We start from the raw sequence: 15,164 nt of genomic DNA, 5'->3' as shown, positions 1-15,164 counted from the left end.
AAAACAAAAAAATCGTGTTTCCTTGTTTTTAATGAAGATTCTAAATACCAATTTTTACATGTGTAAACTTTTAAAGTTTTGAGATATAGATACACTCATTTTAAAATTTCACCCCCCTTTCCACCCCCTTAGCGAAGGAATATCCAAAAATCCTCTCTTAGCGAGCACCTACGTCTTAATATGAATATATCCCCAAAAGTTCATTTCTTTATGTCCAGTAGTTTTGGTTCGGCGATGATGAATCAGTCAGTCAGTCAGTCAGTCAGTCAGTCAGTCAGTCAGTCAGTCAGTCAGGACAAGCTACTTTATATATATAGATTGGTGTTGTCGAGCCAGGCAAGTTTGTGAACCAGTAACATGGGATCTGTGGCAATGCACACATTGGTAAAAGTTTTCAGAGCAGTCCGCTGTGAGATGCTGCAATGAACAGCGCCCACACCGAGGAGCCTTAGCTTGACAGTTCTCATCGGTATGTCCATATCTTTGGCATTTCTTACTATGAGAGGTGAGAACATGAATGGTTGAACGTCTAAAGATACCCGATGTAATGAGACTTGTTGTGGCAAGCTTTGAGCTCAAAAAGCAACTTTCATAGAGCCCATGGGCACATAGTCTATACGATCTTGATTAGAGACTCTGCGATCTAACCAATGGATTGATTTGGTTGGCATAGGAGATTTGAGGTTATGGAGAATTTCAGTATCTGATAAAGACTCTTCTACACCTTGAATAATACCTACTCGCAGTACATGCGAGCTAGGTATAAAAGTTTTAACAATGAGGGTTTACAAAAATCGGGTGAGATAAAAGTTATTAGCTTGGACCACATAATTAAACTCTACTTGGACTGGATTGCGCCCCCGTCAGGCAACAGACTTGACTCCCGCAATGTTTTGTTCGTAAAAGATTGATGATGATGATGATGCTTGTTGTTTAAAGGTGCCTAACATCTAGGTCATAAGCCCCTAATGGTACAAAAATGAGACGAAATGGAATGACAAATTTAAAATCCAAAAATCCTCTAATGACCAGAATTCAAAACGTGAGGACAAAGAATGAATGGATGGATATGAATTTAAAACAATCAGTGGATCCGACCCACAATGCCTCACAGTCAGAGAAACTGATGTGAAATGACAGTATTACTGACCAAGGGACAGTGTCTATAGCATAATACTGAATCGATGATGCTTTTAGTCTAGAGGGGTCCAAAATCTAAGTCATCGGCTCCTCATAATGGTACTTACCACTAGGAAAGTAGAACCGTGGTATTTGTCACGTTGCGGTACTAATCAAAAGTAGCATAGACTTGCGGTGTTCCACACTGTATGGTACTACCCACAGGTAATGAAATTCGCACATGTAACACAGACCTAGGATGTTTCGCACACTGCGGCACTATTTTTTCTTTTTTTTTTCTTTTTTGCTAGTTGTTTTACGTCGCACCGACACAGATAGGTCTTACGGCAACGATGGGACAGGAAAGAGCTACGAGTGGGAAGGAAGTGGCCGTGGCCTTAATTAAGGTACAGCCCCAGCATTTGCCTGGTGTGAAAATGGGAAACCACGGAAAACCATTTTCAGGGCTGCCGACAGTGGGGTTCGAACCTACTATCTCCCGAATACTGGATACTGGCTGCACATAAGCGACTGCAGCTATCGAGCTCGGTACGCGGCACTATTTACAGGCAACGCAAACCTATGGCGTTCCTCACATAAGTGTACAAACCACAGGGGCTCACAGTATCCTGTGGTGTTCCTCACATAGTGGGTACTAAGCATAGGCAAGGTAGAACCATGGTGTCGCTCATCCCATGGTATTGCTCATATAGGGGTACAAGTCACAGGTACTGTAAAATGAATTCTGAGCCATACACTGTCGCTACTAATCGCAAACCTATTTTGTACCTAAAGTAGTGGTACTACGCGCAAGTAAAAGCGACCCATGGTGTTCCCTACGTGATGGAACTAATTACAAGTAGTCTCACGGTTCTAATTTGATCATCCCTTTGTCGCCCCTTTTAGTCGCCTCTTACAACAGGCAGGGGATACCGTGGGTGTATTCTTCATCTGCACCCCGCACCAACAGGGGGTTGTGTGTTTGGTCGGCGAGAGGTACTTTATATCCCTCAAGTCCGCCGCCAAGCCAGTTAGGGCCCCGCTATCCGCCACCTGGGACGTGCCATGTGGAAGTATCACCTCTCCCCCTGCTACGGCAGCATAGTAGGTTCGTGGTGTAAAACGATTCACCCCAAGGCCATAGGATGAAGATGTCCAATGTTTTGAGCAGTATTAAATTCAACATAATTTATATAGGGTCCATAATGAGTTCTGGGATATGTTTCCTGTTCGACTGAGTTATGAGGGGTGGTATGATTAACATCACATGAGTCGCCAGGTGTTTGAAACTCATTATTAGGCATTTGGTTTAACTGCGAGTTGCGAAGGGTCGAGTGCCTCCTTGCCCCTGCTATTAGCCTCCATGCTACTCACTACACACTGCAAGTATATGAAGATAGACACACAGACTTGCATGCACCGCACCACACAAGACACTTGGACATGGGTAGCACTGCAGGCACTAGAGCATAAGACCAGCTGGGACCGCTGTAAAGCAGGAGCTGACCTTCTTGGAGTTACTGTATTCTCTGACAGTCTTGGAGTTTCTGACAGTCTTGGAGTCACTGTACTCTCTGACAATCTTGGAGTTCATGTACTCTCTGACAATCTTGGTGTTCCTGTACTCTCTGATAATCTTGGTGTTCCTGTACTCTCTGAAAATAAACATTATGAAACACAAGGATATCATGGCTGACAGTTTTCTTGCTTTATATCCTACACCTGGTAAACCTACTCAGCATTAATTATACCTTACAATCCCCACTCCATCTGATATTCCCATATCCTGGTAGATCCCATATTCATGCGGAAAATGTTATGCCCCAACCCTTGTATACATTTTGATGAGCTGTCAGAAGACCATAGACTTTCAGATGATATACGTTCTTTTAGAATCAATGTATTTTATGCTGTGCAGGAATTTTGTTGATATACAACTTCAGAAACAATTCTAGTCACTTGATTATATCTTTAATAAATTCTCTGTTATTCTCCAAAAGGTGTTAGTTGAATTGTCAGTTGAAGAATTGATGTTGAAAGCAAAGATATTGCAGGAATATTATGAAGAAATATTGGTCCTTCATTTCCAGGTGAACTACATTTTCATCAAACAGCTCTCAGAAGTGAGATACCAAATATATCTTCTGTGTATGAATTCACAATACTATTGTTCAAAAAGTATATAACAATTCCTTCTAGCTTTCCAGAGATGTCTACTGCTTTGATTCTATTTTTAACTGTAATGTCGTAAGGAACATCCTGTTTGGCTTCAAGGAGGATAAAATTTATCTGCAGAGTTCTATGGGGCAGCAGCAACTCATTGATTTGTCATTAATCTATATGAAATATGAACTTGCATATATTAAATCATGAAGAAAGGCATTTTTAACTGAAATTATTGACAGAACTGTACAAAGATGCTCCTTTTGTCCACAGAAGCAAATTTCAGTTTTTAGTTCATGTTCCTTGCTTGAGATATGAATTTTGCAGATATGACTACCCACTTCATCTCAGACCATTTCAATGTTTTGAGATGGTAACCCACATCTTTCAGAACCTTCTGTTTTTTGTTTGATGCAATGTATCGTACTTCAAACAACATGCCGACCAATGTTTTGGGTCATTATCTCATTGCAAGGTAAACCCCTTCCATACTATGGGTACCCACATGCTACTACATGATACTGGTACTGAAGTATATGGTGATAGAATTTCTGGTCCATACGTCCTTCTATTTTCATAATATCTTCAACTATATCTCCTCAGGCCATCCCCAAGTGATAATAGAACCCCTGCCATATTTAACTGTTGGTAGAAAGCCCTGCTTGGCCAGCCTTTCCCATTCATGTCAGCAAACAAATATCCTCCTTTGGTACCAAAGGCTTCGAACTTTGATTCATCTGTGAACAGCAATTTCTTCAATCTTCAGGTGTGCAATTAGCTCTTCCTACCCTATTTGAGCCTCTTGCTTTTATTTACCAGCTTCAGAAAGGATTTTCTGTAGCCAGACATCCTTTCAAGCCATTTTACGACAGTCAACATTTTATAGTTGTAACTGTTCTAGCAAGTTTTAAGAGTGTTTGAGTAAACTCCAGATTTACAATACTTAAAAAAATCTTATTTTTTTCTTTTTTAGGAAAGGGACATCTTTTGTCTCTATTTTGGAGACATCTTCAGCCTAATGACAAAAGTGTGCTAAGATTCATGGTGTTCCTAATGAACTGCTACAACAAATAACACATCCAAAATTTCTACTAGAGTTAAATAACTCCGTCAAATGCACAGTTAAAACATACCCTTAAACAGGCCTACTTCTGTCAAAAAATGTAGTTGTAGATAAAATGTCATGTCTTCAGGGACGATGTAATGTTAAAATACAACATTTTTTAAAAGTTCCTGTGAATGTCCAATAAGAAATGTTGAATGATATTCCAACACTTGGCTGAGTGAGTATTCTAATGTTGTAATGTTTGTGTTAAAATGGACTTTAATTCAGGTGGAACTTCCTCAAAATGCAGGTTGAGTTGTCAGATAGGTTTAATAACTCCATGTATTAAGAAGAAAATTTGGAATAAGAAGTCTAAAAGGAAAATTAGAATAAGCTGAACAAGTAAAGCAACCCTCTCTTGTAATGATAAAGTTAGAAGCGTCCAAGTACTTACTCCTTCGCTCGCCCCCCCCCCCCCCCTCTCTCTCTCTAGCCCGACTACCCTGCATGAGGCCTTGTGTTAAGACTACAGATAGCCGGTCATCTGTCGGGAGTAGCAAGCATATGAGTGGAGGCATGGGAAGGGAGTGAGGGGAAACTGAAAGGGCGGAAGAGGCAGAATGACTACGTGTTGATTACGATAATTTTGACAAAGAATGTATTCATAATCTCCTCAAAGAGAATACTGAGGGTTTTGGAAATTTAATTTAAGTTATTATTTGGGTTTCTTAGAAGTGAAGCTTCCATGGTGTGTAGAATTATTTAGTTCTTTTAGTTCTGTTCATTCCATACATATACCTCGGATCGAATAGGGGTATTTCAGTCACTTTGACAAAGAATACGGCAATGTATTTGAAACAGTGGCAAACTGTATGGAATGTACAGAAAACAACAAAATGGTTCAACCCAGAAGAACTAAATATTATTTGGGTTGTTTCTTTGATCAATATTGATGAAGATGTTCTCATAGATGTTTAACAAAACGCCTTTATTAGCTATTTTTAGAATGGATAAATCGTACTCTATAGCTGAGAAAGATTGGTTGTAATCAGAATTCTCAGTGGTGTGTTGTTCTTAGGTACAACCACTCATCATCAATTACATCTATTAATTCGGATTCATTCATCTACTTTCATTATTATTTATTATTGATCACCTCATTTCATCTCATTAATTATATAAAAACCTAGGTGTTAATATAGGAAAAGATCTTCATTCAGGTAATCACATTAAGGAGGTTGGAAATAAAGGTTACAGATTTGTTAATATGGTTATGAGGGTGTTCAGTGGTTGGGTAAGGAAGTAAAGGAGAGGGCATATAAGTCACTGGTAAGACCCCAATTAACAGCACAGATCCAGTGTATGGGACGCACATTAGGATTATTTGATGCGACCACTGGAGAGAATGCAAAGGAAAGCAGCATGATTTGTTCTGGGTGATTTCCAACAAAAGAATACATACATACATACATACATACATACATACATACATACATTACAGACTGGTATGTCTTTCAGTGTGCGGTCTGCAAGCTTCTGTCAATTTACTTGAATTCTCCACAATCCTCTATTTGTTACTAGCTCTGTTTCCTCATTTAGTTCCATACCTCTTATCTTTAAATCATTAGAAACCGAGTCTAATCATCATCGTTTTGGTCTACCTCTACTTATCTTACACTCAATAATGGGTCCATTATTGTCCTAAGTAACCTATCCTCCTCCATTTACCTCACATAACCCACCACCAAGCCAGTTTATGCATACAGTTTCATCAATAGAGTTCATTCCCAACTTAGCTTTTATATCCTCATTCTGACTACCACCGTACCATTTTTCCACCTGTTCCTATCTGTAGAGGATTTAACTAATATCTTAGTTATTCATTTGGGCCTCACCACATTTATTCTTATATTCTTTGTTTCTGTAAATATTCCTCGTATTTAGAATAATACAATATAGCTTCTTTGATGTAGACAGCAATAAACCATGTTAAAGAAGATGGAGCATTAAACTGTTCATGTGCGTAATTCCCCAATTCCTTCTCTCTACATTCATGTCTGTTACTTCTAACTTATTAATAAGATATCTTGTGTCCACCTAGCTTTCAATCCTTTACAGCAATGTTTGTCTGAAAACAGAAAAGTGTAAAGATAGTTTTGTCCAGGTGCTGACTTCTTCCTTACAGAATACTGTTGATTGCAACTGCAAGCTCACTGCATTAGCTTCTGCAATGGTGCGACCGATCACTATATCCTACTGTAGAAGATTCAATTTCCAGAAAGCTCACTGAGAGAAATTTACTTCTACTTTGGATAGTTTTGTAGCTGATATCCAGCCAACACCAGAAGGATATGACAAATTCGTGGATGCAGTGAAGAAGGCATCTCGGTTATGTATGCCCTGGGGTTGCAGGACACAATATTTTCATGGCTTAACACCTAATACAGCTGTTCTAATGAGTAATTATCTTTCACCCTTTGAAGACAATCCATTTAGAGATGAAACCATTTCAGTAGGTAAAGGGCTAATATTAATGATAGCACAGAGCATGAGAGAAAAATAGTTAAAATAATGGAAAAAACTGACTTTTCTGTTAATAGACGGAAGGCTTGGTTGGAGACTGCTGAAGAAACTAAATAATGATTCTACTAAGAGTGCTACACACAAAAACATCACTGCCAATAAAACTGCATCACAACTAATAAATAACAGTTCACCAAAATCTTCCTTTAGAAAATCAGACTTCAAACATGAAGATATGGCACACAATCAGAACAGTGAACTCACTAGACCATTTGAGCTTCATGAATTAGAAGCAGCCATCTGTACATGTAAGAATGGCAAGGCAGCAGGACTGGATGATGTCTGTGTTGAAAAAATTAAACATTTTGGTAATACCACAAAAATTTGGCTTCTAGATTTTTTTTTTACTATTTGCTTCATGTCGCACTAACACAGATAGGTCTTATGGAGATGATGGGACAGGAAAGGCCTAGGATTGGGAAGGAAGCAGTCGTGGCCTTAAATTAAGCTACAGCCCCAGCATTTGCCTGGTGTGAAAATGGGAAACCATGGAAAACCATCTTCAGGGCCGCTGACAGTTGGGTTCGAACCCACTATCTTCCAGATGCGAGCTCACAGCTGAGTGCCCGTAACCGCATGGCCAACTCACCCGGTTCTAGATCTTTAAAATCACTGCTTTTCATTCTTCAAGATCCCAAAATTATGGCATAATGCTTGAATAATTGCTATTTTGAAGCCTGGTAAAGAACCAAATGAACCCAAAAGTTTTAGACCAATATCACTTCTTGGCCACCTCTATAAGATCTAGAATCTTGAATCGTTTAACTATTATAGTTGATCTTCTTCTCATTCTTCTGCAAGCTGGATTCAGACCAGAGAAATTACTTCCTAGATATCTAGGATGGAAGCAGTGATCCACTCAGTTCATTGGAGAAGGTTTTGAAAGGAAAGAGACACATGTGTAGTCTTTGTTGATCTGCTGCATACGACACCATAAACCACAAAATGCTGTTACACAAACTCCATAATCTTACTAACAATTATGGATTCACTATGATGTTAGCTACACTTTTACAGGATCATCGGTTCTTCGTAGACTGCCAAGGAAATCATGGTCGATGGAGTACTCACAAGAATGGATTGACCCAGGGAAGTATCTTTTCTCCCATTTTATTTAATGTGTACATCAGTGATCAACCACAGCCTCAAGGGTGAAAAATCTTCAGTTACACCAACGATCTTGTTCTTGTTACTGAAATAGAACAGTTTGAGGTCGTAGAACATACACTCAGTCGTGCTGTAGAACAGCTTGGTACTTACTATGAAAGGAACCATCTCACACCCAACCCTAATAAGACTCAGAATATGCCTGTCCTGTTTGGTATAAGTCAGCCCATGTAAAACAGGTTGATGTTGCCTTAAATGAGAGTTGCAGGATTATTTCAGGTTGTTTGAGGCCAACTCCCACCAGTAAAGATTGCTCCATCTGATATTAGAAGAGAAGTGGATGCCAGCAATGAAAGAAGAAAATCATCTACTATGACCTCACACCCACGCTACGGATATCAACCTGTTGAAAGGAGATTAAAATCGAGGGCTTCCTAACAATACTCCACCGTTACGAGGAACAGTTGCAAAAATATTAGTTGACATGTGGAAGGAGAGAACCATTAATTTGTCTGAATAGATGGAACCAAAAGAATTTCTACCTCCTGGCCATACAGAGAACTGGCCAATCTGGAAGTCCCTCAACAGGCTGTGAGCTGAAATTGCAAGAACAAGAGACAACTTATATAGGTGGCATTTTCTGACCAAGACAGTTCTATGTGATTGTGGCAAATTTCAAACAACACAACATCTCTTATGTTGTCTGTTGTGCCCATCCAGATGCACAATGAGTGATTTGATTCAAGCTAATTCAAGTGCTCTCAAATTGGCTAAGTTTTGAGTGGGAACTGTATGAAGTCACTTGATGAATATATATTTGTGTACTTGTGTCCATTTCTTGCTTCCTTTTTGTATGTTTTCATGTTTCATATTTTGTACTTCTGACATGAATAAATACTGCATTAGCTTTGCTGCACCTTGATTCAATCTCACTTACTATATACTACCATCTTGACAGAATACACATCCTAAATATTTGCAATGATCTACCTGTTCCAGTTGTTTATTCCCAACCTAACATTCAGTTCTCTTGGGTTTCTTCTCTACTAACATCACATTTTTTACCAAGCTCGATAGATGCAATCACTTAAGTGCAGCCAGTATTCAGTATTCGGGGGATAGTGGGTTCAAACTCCACTGTTGGCACCCCTGAAGATGGTTTTCCATTTTCACATCAGGCAAATGCTGGAGCTGTACCTTAATTAAGGCCACCCCTAGCCCTTTCTTGTTCCAATGCCACCATAAAACTATCTGTGTCAGTACAACGTAAAGTAAAAAACAAAAACAAAAAACATCACATTAGTCTTGGAAAGGCTCATTTTTATATCATACTCAATGCACCGATTTTCTAGTTCCAAGACATTACACTCCAGGCTTTCAGCACAGTCTGCCATTAACACCAAGTCATTAGCATAGGCCAAAATGCTTACAAAATTTCCACCTAACTGAATCCCTCCCTGCAACTATATAGCTTTTACTAGGTGATCCAAGAACAAAAGATTGCAGCCTTTACTAACCCCCTGCAAGTAAGTATCTTGAACCAAGAACTCATTCTACCATCAGTTGTCACTGCAGCCCAATTGTCAACATAAATGCCTTTGATTACTTTTAATAATCTACCCTTCATGCCAAATGTTACAAAAACGTTGCAAACTTTCAACTAGGAAAACTTGGGAGTAAGGAGACGAGCTGCTGAACTAAGCTGTATGTTCTGAGCTGTCAGCAAAGAGATGACATGGAATGACATTTGTAGATGAATAAGTTTGAGTGGAGCTTTTACAGGTAGGAAAGATCATTATATGAAAACAAAAAATGGAATTCAAGAGGACAAATTGGGGGAAATATTCTTTTATAGGATGAGAAATTAGGGATTGGAATAATTTATCAAAGGAAAATGTTTTATGTGTGTTGTTTAAAGGGGCCTAACATCTAGGTCATCAACCCAGGGAAATGTTTAGTAAGTTTCTAAGTACTTTGAAATTTATGAAAAGACTTGGATAACAACTGATAGGGAATCTGCCAGCATGGTAACAGCCCTAAATGCAGATCAATGATGACTGATTGACTGGTATCTTCAATGTTTCTCAGTTTTAAAGGAAGAGTCAAACAGATGAAAGATACCAGGCTACAAACAGGGTGAGTAGGTACTGTATGGTATAATCGGACAAAGAAACGGAAGTTGTGGCTACAACAACATACACACTGAGATCTGAAGGCCTAAGTTTAATGAATCTACTTCAAAATCCCCCCACAGTAAACATAGTGGTACACTCACGGGTTGTGGCACAGTCATTGATGCCTTTATGAATGGCGTGAAAAGAGAGCTGTGTTTTAAGAGGGAACAAGGAAAACTTTCAAAGAAACTACAATGAAAGTACCGGTATAGATATTTCACTTTCTTAGCACATTAGCCATCTCAACAAACCAAATATTTTTGTCCAACGCACTCTCACCATTCATACATTGTTTAAATTTATCGGTAAGTATCCTTTAGTCACTGCCACCTTCACATCCGTTCTGAACATACACACTCAGGAGATAAAATCATCTGGAAATTCTTTATTGAATGTTACAAGGCAAATCAAAGGGATGAAGGTGGAATGAAGATAACATATATAGTAGAAGGGCAAGAGTTAAGAAACACCTATTAAGTGTGCAGTAAGTGTAGTAAGTGATCAACACATGCCAGACAGCTTTAGGCATGGGTCCTACGAATCCCAGTTGTAATTACAGGAACATTCATACTTAGTAACATTGTATTTTACCATTCTAAATTTGAACAGAAAGAAGAAAAGTACTCACATGGAACTTCCTGAAACTGCACCTATCCGTCGACATGTATTCCAAATCATTCGACCTGAAAAGTAAAATAAAATTTGATAACTGAGCTAATAATAGGTTACAACTGCATTTTTAAGCAGCTTGGTTATATAACACACCTAATAGGTTTCCTTCATGAACAAAATGTACTCTTAACTAAAAACTTCATATGAACTTGCTACTAAGTACAATAGTATTTTCCGGTACCCCAAAAATCATTTTAATAAGTTAGAGGTTCACAAAATCAGCACTTTCTCAACCCATAATTGTAGACATCATATAACCTTTTTGCACTTATGCTGCATCAAGAAAATAAGGTGAATTTTTTTTCATTTTGCAGAGAACTTTACTCCGCGTCTTCAAAAGAAAATCTTGACTGTTCATGAGGAAGACTTCTCCAATAATGAAGGTTTGAATTTAGCTGTAAGTAATAGTAGAATTGGTCTGGGAGGTGGGGAGTGGGAGCATAACAGGTGAACATACGTATGAAAGTATGACACTAACACAAGCCTGGAATGAAATATCTGGTGATGAGGTGATGATGATGTCAATAGCAATACAGTCTATTTGACCTACCAAATCTAAAATACCAGCTACATCTCATTGGAATAGTACAAGTTGAGCCTCATTGGAATACATTTTCCTAAACATGAACTGCCTTCTATCAATAAAACACGTCAAACAGTAATGGAGAAATGAATACTTTTTAAGGGGTGAATGTTTTTAAATATTTATAACATCCTGGATACAGAAGACCACCCTGCATGAAAAAATTAATAAGTTTGTGCCTGAAACGGTTTGAGAAGAATGGATGTTGTATTTTTGAGAGTCAACCGACATCGAAACGCCTTGAAGTATACAATGTTTTACACGTAGGACATAAAAAAGACCCTTCTTGTAAAATTATGACCATGTACATAAAAGGGATTTAGAGGGATGAATAATTTCCTTTACAGAGCTAACCTCACTTAACATGTAAGGGGTGGAATGTTAAAAAATATTTCCTATTTCACACTTAGGTTTTAAAATATATACTGCTATTTGGAATTTTGTCTTCGTACGTTAAACCATTTTGGAGGAAGGAATGCATATATTTGTTTTCAGATTTTGACATCATTTAACTCTCTGAGGGGTTAAATTTATTTCAAACCTTCTGTTGTTTAACACCTAGGATATTGTTTGATATTTTAACTTCATAATTCAAATGGTTTCATATAAATGCATATTTTTGTCATCATTCCTCACTCCCAGTCAAAATCCCTTTAGGGGGATATTGTTTTAAGTTCATTTCTTATTTGTATCCTCATAAAAAGAATTGAACTCTTTTTTACACCCACTTAAGTTGATTCCACACCCCCCAACTCCTCCACTACAAAATACATGTGCCTTTATTTTTAAAGGAGATTCCTAATACCAATTTTATCGACCATAATATCCTTCATTTTTGAGATATAAGTATCCTAGAACAAAGAACTCAAATAATTTTTCAATTCATTTATCCCCCCTTAATTGGATTTTCCAAAAAACAAAAGAATATGTTTTTCCTAAACAAAAAAAATACGTGCTACTTTATTTTTAAGAGAGATTAAAAATACCAATTTTCACATCTTTAATATGTTACGTTTTTGAGATATACTGTAGATATGCTCATTTTAAAAATTAACCCCCTTTAGCACTTCCTCTTAAGTGAATTTTCAGAAGACAAATTATGTGCGTTCCTTTACTTTTACAGGAGATTTCAAATACCAATTTTCATGTTTGTAATATAGTCAGTATTTGATATGTTATGTTATCCTCATAAAAAAAAGAATTGAACACTTTATTCATGTCTTTTCACCCACCCCAACCCCTATTACGATCTCCCTATATACTCTACATTTCCCTACCTTGCTTGGCGCTGCTTGCTTCAATTCTACACTTGCTGCATGATGTACTCTGCTCACCTACTGTCAACTCGACTGATTACATCAGCTGTGCTACACTTTGCCGTGCTTGTGTACTGTGCACCACATGACTTTATCTTTCTAGAACTCGCTAGTGTGTATAGCCTTCGCTTCGTTTCTGGAAACTTCCTTTCCGTATGCCTTTGCTGGCAGGACCTAGTGTTTACAGTGCACTATGTCTTCTGGTATAGGCTAGAGCAATTTTGTTACTTTCATAGATCTGTCTCTGTCTTATCCTTAGCTTTGACAATATGAAAGTGACTGAGGTATGAGCGATGCTAGTAATGCCATTCCTTGTGCAGCCAGTCCCTGCTATGAATGCTGTGAAAACGTTGCTCATAGGGTCGGTTGGTGCATGCCTTTTAGTGGGCTTGGCAGACTAGTATGTAATAGCAACTTCTGGCTTGGTGAGGAAAGCAACGGGAAACTACCTCACTCCTCATTTCCCTAGTACGCCTCTTCAGTGATGCCTAGGCCATCTATGACAGCTGATGGCAGAGCTGTTGAGGATCCAACCAGCCTTCGGGCTGAAGACTGAATAAACACATACAACAACTGTGTGCTGTGCTATTATATCAACTTCAGCTGGACATTATCTGCTACAACTCGGTGAGCAAGGCTTATAACACATTTGTATACATTTGGACTTTACCTTCATTCTGGCATTTGCCTATTATAAATCTTTACGCAGTCGAATGGCAATGCTTCGCTTTAAAACTTTCACATAGACTGTTTCTATTTATGAACTGCGCTACGGATTATTTGCAAAAAGAAAGCTTCTTCAGTTCTCATTTATGATCTATTGCTACTGGTAAACTATTCAATTACCCGGTGAAGAAGATCCTTTCTCATCCTAGTCCCCTTTCCCTTCCCATGCGTCCTTTTTCTTTTCAGGGTTCTGGTTTCGATGCATATTGTATACTTTTGTAAATGTAGCACATCTTTTTTAGATTTTTCTTCCATTTCCAAATTTTTATCTGGTTGTTAACTTATGGTTGTTAAAATATATTTATATATTATTTTGCACTGTTATTCTGGTCATCTTCTTTTGGGCCTAGTTCTTTCCTTACTGCGCGATTTTCTTCTTATTATATTTTATTAAGCATGTTTGATCACCTAACGTTATCTTATCAGTTATGGTAAATTTTATTTCATTGTGGTATATCAAACTATAAATATTATCCTATCGTCGCCCCGACAGTATTGGTAGCAGATCAACTCGGGTTCGATTCCTGTCTTTTCTTTTTCTTTGCCTTTTGCGTCTTTTTATGATGGCTTGTTTTTCCGATAATTTTTCTCCTTATCAATCTGACACTTCTTCTACTTCTTCTTCTGCTCCTCTTAATTTGTCTGCTCCAAACCCTTTTCTTACTTATGATATACTTTCTACTAGTTCTTTTTATTCTTCTACAGATTCTGTTTCGTCTTCTGAGTTATCCTTTGCAACTTCTTCACCAACGAAAACACCCTTTAGGGATTATACGGCTTTCCTTCCGCCTGACAAAACTTCGCTCTGTCAATCGCCCCCTCCCCCACCTTTCTCTCCCACCGCCCCCCCTCAGCCTACACCACCACCTACTCCGTCTACATACTTCTATTTCTGATAATTAATATATTTTTCTCCTTTTTCTTTCTTTCCCCACCCTTTTCCCTTTTCCTTTTCTTGGGAATTGATTTTCTTCCCGAATTGATACTTCTTGTTTTATACCCATCTTTGTTCGGGTCTCTCTTTCCTAGCGCTGTTCAGTTATTATATATATATATTTTTGGGTCCTTTGAATTTTGACCTTTTTTTTTCTTTTTGTTATATTCTTGCTCCTCGATGCTGTGGTCCGTCACTCCGTCACGACCCGCACTTCCCATGAGAGGTTTGATAAACCTTTTCTTTCTTTGCTCTCATGGAATTCCTTTCATGTATCTGCCACTAAATTGTTATATATCTTTGTGTCACATATATAGATATTTGCTGTATTTTTTTAATATTGTACTTTTTTGTAACATGTGTATCTATATCTAAAAATTGTGTTAACTTATGAACCCTTTATTTTTGGACCGGTCCAGTTTCTTGTCATCCTCGTATTCATTTTTCTCATCTTCATCTCCCTCTCCATCCTCCTCGCCATCCTCCTTTGTTCTAGTCCTTCCCATCTCTTCCAGTTTCTTTCTTCATTGTCTCTTTTCTTCATTGGATACTCTGTCTTTCGCCGTCTGCTTTCTGCTTCTAGCGTACGAACTTCGCTCTTTCGAGTTGGCGCCACTCGTGAAGACCGCTACGCTTTCGTTGCTCCGTCACCTACACGCTGCTACTTCATCTGCATGCTCCGTTTGCTTCCTGGATGCTCTGCTACTCTCCCTACTTCATCTGCAAGCTTCTTCATCTTTGG

The 15,164-nt window shown here is 38.3% G+C and overlaps 1 protein-coding gene across 2 annotated transcripts in view; it reads right to left on the bottom strand.

Annotated features, from left to right (window-relative positions):
• The window catches only part of LOC136862870 (dihydrolipoyllysine-residue succinyltransferase component of 2-oxoglutarate dehydrogenase complex, mitochondrial), a 230,837-nt gene that overhangs the window by 183,984 nt on the left and 31,689 nt on the right, over window positions 1-15,164 (bottom strand). For both annotated transcript variants that reach the window (XM_068225803.1, XM_067139138.2), the window contains one exon: window positions 10,820-10,874. In XM_068225803.1, the coding sequence (XP_068081904.1) occupies window positions 10,820-10,874 (55 nt within the window). The remainder of the gene's footprint in view (window positions 1-10,819; window positions 10,875-15,164) is intronic.

This window comes from Anabrus simplex, chromosome 2, assembly GCF_040414725.1.
Source record: "Anabrus simplex isolate iqAnaSimp1 chromosome 2, ASM4041472v1, whole genome shotgun sequence".
In the NCBI taxonomy this organism is placed as follows: Eukaryota; Metazoa; Arthropoda; class Insecta; order Orthoptera; family Tettigoniidae; genus Anabrus; species Anabrus simplex.
Note: the sequence above shows the minus strand (reverse complement) of the source record. Positions and strands in the feature narration are given on the sequence as shown.